Source organism: Stylophora pistillata, chromosome 5 (assembly GCF_964205215.1).
Source record: "Stylophora pistillata chromosome 5, jaStyPist1.2, whole genome shotgun sequence".
Lineage (NCBI taxonomy): Eukaryota > Metazoa > Cnidaria > Anthozoa > Scleractinia > Pocilloporidae > Stylophora > Stylophora pistillata.
Window position 1 is genome coordinate 39,608,596 of NC_142523.1, and position 11,294 is coordinate 39,619,889.

At 38.4% G+C, this 11,294-nt stretch overlaps 1 protein-coding gene across 2 annotated transcripts; it reads right to left on the reverse strand.

Moving 5' to 3' along the window:
• Window positions 1-1,879: 1,879 nt before the first annotated feature.
• On the reverse strand, window positions 1,880-10,823 carry LOC111335962 (calcium-independent phospholipase A2-gamma). Of its 2 annotated transcripts, XM_022941972.2 has the most exons (6): window positions 10,186-10,822; window positions 7,321-7,587; window positions 5,536-5,593; window positions 4,948-5,139; window positions 4,105-4,303; window positions 1,880-3,916 (listed from the first exon to the last, which is right to left on the reverse strand). In XM_022941972.2, exons 1-6 carry the CDS (start codon window positions 10,641-10,643, stop codon window positions 3,669-3,671), a joined length of 1,422 nt encoding a protein of 473 aa, XP_022797707.2. In that variant the 5' UTR covers window positions 10,644-10,822; the 3' UTR covers window positions 1,880-3,668. The 2 variants fall into 2 exon arrangements, with proteins under 2 accessions (XP_022797707.2, XP_022797708.2); XM_022941973.2 differs by lacking the exon at window positions 7,321-7,587 and having other exon boundaries at window positions 10,186-10,823.
• Between the last annotated feature and the right edge of the window lie 471 nt (window positions 10,824-11,294).

Below are 11,294 nucleotides of genomic sequence, written 5' to 3' on the forward strand. Positions count from 1 at the left end.
GGATCAGTTTAAATGATGTGAATGGTAATATGTGAATTATCCCTTATAACAGATGACAAACTGTAATAATACATTTTATTTCAAGAGGGTAGCACAAAATAGTTACAGAAACTAGTCAACTCATGGCCCTCTATCTAAAATTAAAATTACAACAACCTATTTCAAATATACCCCCAAACAGCATCATCTTTTAACCTTTTTTAGGGTTTAAAAACCCTACAAGTGACAAGAATCTAATTTCTCCTTATAGTCAAACTGCTCATGAGAATAAAGGATCACAACAATAAAGGAAATGCTCATCAATCTAAGGAGCATTTATTGTTAGACAAAATCTCTATGTCGGTACCAGAGGACTGAACTGAACTGAACACTTTATTTAAACACGATGGAGTATTTTAAAGCAGAGCTGGTGGAGTCGTGTATTTAGGAAGAATTAAGTTTAAATAAATATATGCTATGTACCAAGGAAATGTATAGAAAAGGAAATGTATAGAAAAGAGTATTTAGAAGATGGATATTGGTGTTGGGCTGCAAGGGGTCAATAACTAAATTACATTAACAGGAAAAGTCCAACGAGCGTAACATCAGGCATGCACATCAGGCATGCACATCAGAGTGATCGGGTGCTAGGTAACCAAGGTTATTTTCAATGCACCAATCAGGTACAAAATATATAAATATCACTTGTCAAATATAATCAGACATGGGATTTGAAAGGAAAACTCATTTTTGCGATTTGTGCAAGAAACTTACTTTCAATAGCAAAAACCAAACAAAACTTCAACTTTGGTTCATCTGCACTTATTTTCAAGGACTTTTCAGAAATTTTCAGGGACCTGAGTCTAAATTCAAGGGTTTTCAAGTCCTTGAAAACAAAAAATTAAATTCAAGGACTTTCAAGGAGCACAGGAACCCTGATATTTTTATCGTCACATACCTGATAATGACAGTGATATTACTAGTATTACCCTCTCTGTCACTGAGGGATGAACTAAATTGATAGGAAAAACTGTTCTTTCATCTGTTAGATGCTGTTATAGCTTATAAGTGTGTCAACAATTTAGCTCCTGAATATCTATGTGCTAAGTTTAAAAAACAATCTTCTGTACATAATCGCATAATAATGAGAAGATTGACATTCCATTATTCAGATCAGCTACGGCCAAAGGTCCTTTGCCTATAGAGCAGTATCTCTGTGGAACATGTTAGACGAAGACCGGAGAAACGTTACATCTGTAAAGGCCTTTAAGAAAGTCCTGAAACTTGCCATGAACGAATGATCAAGTGATAGCTAGAATTTAGTGTTTAACCATAGCTTGTCAGTTATAGTTAGCATTCATATTTGTAAATAGGTACTGAAAAACCTTTTTTTGGGGGGGGAGTATTTATCATTAAAGTTTAAAGTTTAAAAAAAAAAATCAGCAATTTAATACACAAATCCTTCATAGGAGCTTCCACAAAATTATTTCAAATTGCTTTGTTGCAAGGAGTGTTCCTGATTGTGGGAGGAAAGACAGAAATGAAAAAAATCCCCACGCACCTAAGAACCATTTTGAAATCTGCTGCATATTGAACAGAAGAACAAGAGAGTAAAGTCAGAGGAGCAGAGGAGTGTGTGGTAACCTTGAATTTAGGTCCCAAACAAGAGGGAAAAAAAAAAAATTAAAAATTAAAAAAAATCAAAATTAAAATTATTCAGTCATATTTACATGCACACTTTGGAAGGACATTTAAAAAATTATGAAAAGTCATAGATAACTTTGTATCATCACATCATGCACACACCCATATTGTCCACTCTGATACGCCCAACTCAGTAAAGAGAATCAATAGTAAATGTAATATGTGACTCATCAAACCTGACTTCACAAGCAAGGAATGATCAAAAGGATAACAGCAATTTTAATAGTAGTATAATCAAAATTTTCATTAACACAACCATATTCGATTTCATTTAATAAAATAATATGTACTATCCCTATTAATTCCACATGTGACCAAAGATGAATTTCTCCTAACAGTATCATTACATTTCCATGCATATAGGTAAAGACAAGTAAGAAAATATCAGCAGAGGGAAATTTGTTTTATCAAACAAGAAATTTTCAGAGCTATAATTATAACAAAGAATTTAGGTTTAGATGTTGAAGGCTAAAGGGTTAATTCACCAACCTGAGGGTGAAAAACTCATGCAAGGAGTACTAGCTTTCTGAGAGATCTTCACCAAAGGTACAGACACCTGCTCAACTTTCTAGCATTCTTTTTCCCAGTTCTTTCCTTGGTGTTCCCTGAGCTGCAAAGCATTGGCATAGTATGCTTTCTGGTGTCCCGCTGGTGTACTTACAAATGTCTGTTCAAACAACCTCTAGTTTATAAATCATGAAACTTTCTGAAGGAAATTCTCTGTCTTGTTTACCTCTTCAGCCTTTGTAAAAAAAAGTTATCAGACTGAAGCTGTTCTTTCCTTGCTGCAATCATTATAGGAGAGTTGAGAAGTGAAATCTCAACAAGGTGCAGAAAAAAACCCAGTGTCCATTTGACTTCTTTACTCACAGGACTGCCAATCACATGATCATTAAATAAAAAGTCACGTCATGCCTGCATGAAGGTGCCTGCGTTGCTTTTTAGTTCATAAGATACCTTGAGATATTTCTCATATATAAAACAGGGTGCTTTAAAATTTTGATTTTGAATTTCATATCAAACAAAAAAGGAAAAAAGGAAAGGAAGAAAGAATTTACTATGGCTCCACCCCCTTTAAACTCTGTCAGCAACAACTCATCCTCCATTTCCTCTGAAAACCATGGATCCATCCCCCAAAATCCTCTAACCCCCCCCCCCACCCACCCTTCCCCGAGAGATAAACAATGACTGGTCCTTCTGAACTGTGAGACTCCATCAATTTTGATTCTCTAAAATCTTTTAAGCCATCTGTTTATTTTCAAACACACCCAAATGGATGACACATTTAATGAACCGCCCCCCGGTTAGCTCAATTGGTTAGAGTGCCATATTGTGTTGCGCAGGAGGTCGAGGGTTCGTGCCCCAGCCAGACCAATACTCATGGTCTTAAAATAACTGAGGACAATTTGCTGCCTTTCTATAATTTCAAGAAATGGATAGATATTCTAGTCTTTTCGGATAAGGACGAATAAACCATAGGCCCCATCTCCTGCAGGGTTAGGGGTAGGAGATGTTAATTTCCCATGCACAAGATTACTGTGTGATGGATGTCCTCCCCTGGGGTGGGATGGGTGGGTTCCAGGGTGTAAAAACCTAGTAGGGGACTTAAGAGTGCTATTGTTTCTACACCTACCTTATGGTAAATCTCTAAATAAAATTAAAAATTAAAAAAAAAAGAATGAAATCAAACCATATTGTTTTGCAACTGACTGTGAACAAATTTGAACTACAAAAACTTATTTAACCCTTTGAGCCCTAAGAGCGATTAGCATCTAATTTCTCCTTACAATATCACCTCTAAATCACTCATTAAGGTCAGGAGAATAAAGGAAATGATCACCAACTAAAGAAGCTCTTGATTGTTAAACAACTTTGATCGCTAAACAAATTCTCCTTGCCAGCAGCTTAAGAAATATGTAAAAAAATGGTATGGAGAATATGCGTTCTGATCTTATGGTGTAGAGAGTCATAGCAAAAATGTCTGCTCATATAGTTCTATACCAGTTTCTAAACCTGTCCATTCCCCGATTTAGTACAGTCTTGTCTTGAAGAAGATTTTTTGCACAAGTCTTTAAAGTTTCATCAATTTTTCCCAAATGTTTTCTCGCATCAAATTGAATTTGCTCCAACATTTCAATCCTGCCTTCATCCATGGGTACATTAGCTGACAAGTTTGGGTTCAACCGGAAGTAGACTGACTTGGGTAGTATGTCACTGAGAACAGTGTCTATTGCTGAAAATAAAGGAAGTTTAAGAAATTTCAGAAATTACCATCAGAAACTTTTCTTACTGTTTACTTTTACTGCAGTTTTGTGAGAATTACTTCCTCTTCATCAAAAAAAGAACTTTCCCTCCCTTTTTCATGAAATGAGAAGGAAAAAAACACCTCAATATCATGTACATCCTTTCTCTTATCTCTACCTTCAGTATCTGTTGCACTGGCCACAACTTTTAGCAGTTTTTCCTTCAGACTGCTAAACTCCTCAGTGCTTGGGCCAGACCTTCCTTTGTACTTGCCAGTACCAAGAGACACAATGCATTGAAAGGACTCATCTGGCCACAGTAGTCTGGCCTCATGGACAGCTATTGCACAAGGGTTGTTTGTGAGGAGTCCACCATCCTGTGGGAAACACACATTTTCAAAGGAAAACAGGTGACAATGGTAGGGTACGAAAAAAGAGAAGGTAAGAGAGGAGTGAGGGAGATAGGAAGAAATATAGGAAAGAGAGGCAGAGAGAGAAAGATACATGAGAAAGGAAAGAATGGGAAAAGAGGGAACAAGAACAAAAGAAGAAAAGAGGGAAGGAAGGGGTAGAAAAAAAGGGAAAAAGTAGGAAAGGAGGGAGAAGGGGAAGGGAAAGACATGGGAAAAGTTGTGAAAGAAGGAGAGGGGCTTGGAAAGAAAGATGGATGAGGGATGAAGGAGAGGGAGGAAGGAATAGAAAAAAAAGGGAAAGTATACGTCAGGAGAGAGGGAGTGAAGAAGGACAAACAGTCATGGCTGTTACAAATATCAGCTTTCTTTGCATTTTCTTACATTTAACTGAGTGCTAAGAAGCTGGAGTTGCCCTAGGCTGCGCCTTAAGCACTCTTACACTACTCTAACTTGTACTCTCCAAACTTCCTCCATGCATCCATGCCTTGATTTTCACAGGCTAAGCACAAACCAATCATCAAATAAACCAATGGAGAAGGGGATCTCTAAGATTGTAACTAATGAGTGCATCAATCCTTTAATTGTAAACAAAAGAAACATGTTCTAACCTGATGGATGTTATTTCCAAGTTTGAACTCTTCAAAGTAACCAGGAGCAGCAGTAGATGCCCTGAGTGCCTCCCACAGCCTGTACTTACAGCTCTGAGGAAACTTGGAGTTGGAACCATAAGGATGTGTGTAGTTACTGAAGACATACGGCAAGAGTAAGGAATGGTTCACTACCGTGGATACAGCTGCCACCTGCAGAGTCACAGCAACAAAAAAATTGTTGAAGGAAGTTGATGCTTGACTGACATTTTTTGGCAAAAGTGACAAGCAAAAATGGATATGGACTACATTTTCTCGTGTTTCTGCCAACTTTTCACTATTTTCCAGTAGGTGCTCTTCTCTCAGTGAAATGGGGAGACTTTCTCATTTATAGTCAAATTATAATATGGGGTCGTCAAAATATCACCATGTCTAATCTGAAATGTATAGAGAACAGTATGGAGAGCATGCTTTACTGATGTTAGCCTGTAAATGGTTAAAATTTTAAATCATTTATCTCTTTTTTAGCCTGACACCTCTCTATGGTGGAAGCCTAAGGTTTTTCTCTAATATGTCTACTTTAGACAAAACTAACAAATAATAATTTACCTTAGGTATTGTTGGGTCTCTTGCTGAATCTATCAATCTCTCATCTCCACTTTCTTTCCTGTTCACAAAACAAGGGTATTCCAACAGATAACACTAGTCTATCAACTGTGCAACTTTAAAGGTGAAGTAACCCCTTGGTATACAACATCATCCCTCTTTTACTGAACCCTTAAATGTCTGAGAGTTCCACGTGGTTCAAGATGCCATTTGATGCTCAACATGTAATCATTTTTTCTAAACTTTTCACAACCACAAGGTCATTGAACATGACAGGACTGAAATTATGTGAACTGTTAGTACCTCTTGCCATCCCTGATAAGTCCTTGGAAAACTTTTCTGGATGTATGGGACATATGAAAGACTCAAAGTGCACACAGTTTCTGTCCTGTAATGATCTGCACACTGAAAGCATGAAATTCTGGCCCTCTCCGAGGCCTTGATTTACCACTCCTGCAATTTTTGGAATTTGAAGTATTTGTACTGTTTTGGTCAAAATAATATCTCATAACAATCAATGCTCTGAGATAGTTTAATGGTATACCCTATATGTACGAGGCAAACAAAACATTTTAAAAGTTTTTCAATTTTTCACTTTGGACACTGCTCAGTCTTTTCAGTTACCTCCTCCACACCTGTTGGTGTCATTTATAGTATAACCCAAAAAGTACCCAGAAAATGATATACATTATGTAGTCTAATGGTTCATTTTTCTCATTTTCAAGAAAAAAATTGGCTTTTCCCTCCAGCAGATAAGTCTGTACTTGAGGTTATTAGAGTATTAGTCTAAGAGTATTTATTAGAGTATTTAAGGATTTGTACATAGTACTGGAGCAGAAACAATAGGACATAGGTCCCCTACAAGGTTTAAGCGCCAACAAACCCACCCATCCCACCCCAGGGGAGGACATCCATCACACAGTAATCTTGTGCATGGGAAATTAACATCTCCTACCCCTAACCCTGCAGGAGATGGGAACTCAATTTATTCATCCCTATCCGAGAAGACTAGAATATCTAACCATTTCTTGATGTTATAGAAAGGTAGCATATTCTTCTCAATTATTTTAAGACCCTGAGTGTTGGTCTGGCCGGGGCTTGAACCCTCGACCTCCCACACAACAATCCTGCACTCTATCCATTGAGCTAACCGGGAGACGGTTAGCTCAATGGATAGAGCGGTTATTGATCCATTAGGCCTCTGAATACCATGTATATTATGGTTACTAGTTTCATTAAGGTTAAAATTGGTTATTCTAAGAACAAGCAAAATACATCTTTGAGAAAAGTCAGATAAAAACGTACAATGTAAAGATGAAATAAACAATTTTTAATATAAGAGAAAAAGCGAGTTTCCAGATAATTTGAACCCACGACCCTCCATGATCTAGTCAGATGCTCTAGAGCATCCGACTAAATCACAGAGGGTCGTGGGTTCAAATCTCATCTGGAAACTCAAAAACGTACAAACAACCTAAAAAAAAAAAAAAAAAAAACAGAGCTAAACAAAAACAAAAGTGCAAAGTAGAAGAAATATTGAACAAGATGCTGTTTCATTGTAGTCAGCAGAACCTTAAAAATAAACTGGCTGAAAGTCAGTATCTGTGGAACTGTGTATCTACCCCCCCCCCCCCCCTCTTGATGCAAAATTAACCCTAACTTGTCATCAGTTTTCTGTTGCTGGGTTATGGGAGGGGTGGGTGTGCAGCTGCTTAGCTACTGACTTTAATCTGAAGATTGTGTTATTGTACATCAGAACTTTACAATTAAGATCACATTTGTACTTACTTGAGAATCTGTTCAAATTTGGCTGTGTCATAATAAGCATGATTCAAAAATAATTTTCCTTTTCCGATAAAAGAATTTTGTTCGAATATTTCCATGCTGAGCTTTTTATAAGTGCGCTCACACTCCTCTAGTGAAACTCTCTTGATACCAAGCAGAAATGCAAGAATGGCACCCGTTGATGCACCACAAATAAAGTCAAATAATTTGTAAATCTCCTTGTTGCACAGTTCTTCAATTCTTTTCAAGATCTCAATAGCCATCAAGCCTCTAAAGAGAAATGCACAAACTTGGTTAGCTCAAATTGTGGAGCACCAGACTGACGCATGGGAGACTAAAGGCTTATTAGCCCCAAACCAGATCAACACTCAGGGTCTTAAAATAACTGAGGAGAAAGTGCTGCCTTTGCTTTGACTTCTACAAATGGTTAGACATTCTGGTCTTTCGGAATAAGGAAGATAAATCATTGGTCTCATCTCTTGCATCTCCTCTGTACTGGTTAGCAAGAGATGTTAAAGAACCCATGCACTTCTCATAAAGAGTAGTGTGGTCCCAGAGTTCTGGTCTGACCTTGTCACTGTTTACACAGGTTCCCATTTAAACCAGCTTACCATAAATACTCTAATAAGCACCCCCCTCTTTAGAGGAAGAAATTTACTCTCCCCAGCCCCCAATTGAGTTCCCCCCATTCCTTCCCCTCCAAAACTAAAAATTCAAAATAACACTCCATGTCAGTAAGTATAATAAACTCATTTGAGTACTGTAATTTTAGTTTGCCATTTAAAATTGATTATGGTGAGATTGATTGATTGATGTTATCATGTTGGCATCAATAGAATGCGGTATACGGAATAAAAATTTGGTGAAATTAATGAAAAAATGTAAAATGAGAACAATTTTTGAATAAGTACAGTATATCATATCCTATTGTATCCTGGTAGTGAACATTGGGCTAAATTAATGAGCTCCCCCCCTCCAAAGTACTTGAAATAAATAAGCCCCCCCCCCCCCCAAAAGGGCTTATTAGAGGATTTACAGTAAGTCAAAGCTGAACTCAGCCAGCCTGTCTGAGTTTATTGCATATAAGAGAAAATAGCTTCTGGTAGTAACTGAAACATTAACATTATTCATTCCAGACCCCAGAGCATAGTCTGCAGGGTGTAACAAGCACACTCACACATCTTACTTCTGACTCACTCAACGAGTGTGTGTGGTAAGGCTAAAAGCCACAACTGTGACCATAATTACCTGTAGGTGACTTACAAGTCTCCATTAATATTTACGTGCAGTGCAAAAGGCTAAGATTACCTTTGCCTGCTTGAAACTTTGTCAATACTTCCACACTTTACACATCAGTGCCCATAGTAAATTTTAAGCATCTTACTATATGCTTCAACTGAGCTTACCCATTTCCACCTCCATCTTTGGATCTTCATACAGAATGTAAATTAAGAGTTGTCTTATAGTGACTGGCTTGAAATCAGGATAAACAAGTGAGTTTATCGCTCAATTGTCAGTTTAAGACGACCCTACATAAAAACTTTGCCCATAAAAGTGTCTGAAATTTTGAAACTGAACAGAAGTCATCTCCACTGTCAAGTGATCAGGACTTTTGCAAGACTGAGATGACGACTTCAAGAAAAAGTGTTGAAACATCACTCGCTATTGCTGTCAAAAGTTTTAACCAGGGCCCGGTGGTTCAAGGAACAAATAATGTTATCCAACAGATAAATCACTTTCCAGCAGATACTGTAATCTTCCCTCAGAGGACTTATTTATTTCAGGTACTTGAAGGGGGGGGGGGGGGGAGTGGGGTGTGGTTTATTAGAGGTTAGGGGCTTAATAAAGGGAAGGAGGGGCCTATTAATTTAGCCCAATGTTCACTACCAGGATACAATAGGATATGATGTACAGTATTTGTTAAAAAATTGTTCTCATTTTACATTTTTTCATTTACCAAATTGGCAAACTCAGAATTCTCAGTAAAGTCTGATGAGTTGTATGATTAAATTACAGTACTTGAACAAATTTATCACATGGAGTGTTATTTTGAATGCTAGTTTTTTGAGGGGTGGGGTAGGGGGGCTTAATAAATTTCCTCCTTTAAAGAAGGGGGGCTTATTAGACGGGGTCAGCTTATTAGAGGGGGGGGGGGGTTTAATAGAGGATTTATAGTAAGTGTTACCAAAATGTACTGCGCTATCCACCAGAAAGAAATTTATCAAGTGGATAGCACTAACCACCCTTTGAACAAAGGGGACCAGGACTACACTGTATCAGGAGCCCATTACCCGGAGCTTCCATCTTCCATACTGAACCTCTGAGCCAACCCTGTCCCGTATCTTTCTATTTTTAGAAGCACCACCCACGGTGGTTTTCACGGGTGTTTTTATAATAGCCAATCATAAGAGAGCTGTCGTCTCTATTGTGTTACGTCTATATTGTGTCAGTTGCAGGCCATATGAAATTATTTCAATAATGGCGGAAAGCGCGGAAAGATTAAAGAACTCCCGCAGATATCTCAGTTCTAAAAATAAAAAGATACGGGGCAGGGTTGACTCAAGGGTACAACTGAGATGGAAGCTCCGGGTAATGGACTCCTGACTGTATGTAGCCTGACGTGGATGATTGCACTATACATGTGGGTCATAGTGTTTTGCCCAAGTACACCCAGACCTCTCCACCCAGAGTCCAACACACTAACATAAGAACATAACATAAGAACACCCAGACCTCTCCACCCAGAGTCCAACACACTAACATAAGAACATAACATAAGAACACCCAGACCTCTCCACCCAGAGTCCAACACAGTAACATAAGGCTACCGCACCCCTCACTGACATCATCAGATCAAACAGCAGTTACCTTGCTCCACCTCCATCGATAGACAGTACTTTGATTCCTCTTCCCTTGACAGGATCGCTCCATCCCAGTAAAGCCAACGCTTTTTGCGCTTCCTTTCGAACCTCTTTATTTCCCTTCTTTCGAACACTTAGCAGGAAGCTGATGGCTTCTTCTCGAATAGCTTGACTCCTGCCGACACTTTGATAACGAAGGATGTGGTCGTTAAATTCTTCTAGACGAATCAACCATGACTGTTCATTTTTTGCAGATCGTAAAGCTTGAACCAGAGATCGCGTGCGATTTTGAATACTTGACACTGTTTTCAGAGGAACATAAGAGGATGAAGATTTTCCCGCCGATGGAAATGTCCTGTAAAACGCCGAGGCAGATTTTAAAGGCAACGATAGTGAAACAGCTTTCTCAACTCGCAAAACATGGTTTGAAAGTCCCGCCATATTTACTGTACGTGTAGTTCGCATTTTCACAAATAACTTGCAAATTTCAACATGGGTCCTCGAAGCAAAAGCTCCTCTTTCCAATATAAAATATCATCCATTGTGATTCTCACTTCACAAATCGAAGAGATTGCCAAACTAAGAGTATAACGTGAAAAGTCCAAACTTCCTCTTCTTGTCCGCCATGTTTTGATTGTTACCAGTCTCTCTTCGGGCTTTTTCTTTTAATGAAAGTGGACTGGCGCGACTGTAATAATTGTTATTCACCTCCAATCTCATTTTCTTCATCTTTTTCATCCCACATAAACTTTAGGCTACATGTCATCTTCCCCATTTTCTAGAAATATTTTTCACCCCTCGTATAATCTTCATTCAGTGATCTCGCAAACAAGGAATGCTGATTTTATGCTAAAATATTGATTTAATTCCTGAAAACCTGACCTGGCGAGACTGCTTTGCAGCCATTTCCGGTGTCGTCACGCCAGGCGAAGGACTCCCCACCGGAAATGGCTGCAAAGCAGTCAAGGCGAGAATAAGCAGACGCAAGTAGCTGGTAGAGAGCGATTTTATCCTATTTGTCTTGATGTAATAAACGCTGCTCTAGAGTAGGATTTCCGATATAAATTCATACATGGATTCCGAGGAGAGTCCAAGTAATTTAATTGACTGATATAA

Coding starts and splice junctions, on each gene's coding strand:
- LOC111335962 (XM_022941972.2), bottom strand. CDS start 10,643: ATGCGAACTACACGTACAGTAAATATGGCGGGACTTTCAAACCATGTT. Junction 5,594..7,320: donor AAATTTGAACAGATTCTCAA/GTAAGTACAAAT, acceptor TTTTGTGAACAG/GAAAGAAAGTGGAGATGAGA. Junction 5,140..5,535: donor GAGACCCAACAATACCTAAG/GTAAATTATTAT, acceptor GTGACTCTGCAG/GTGGCAGCTGTATCCACGGT.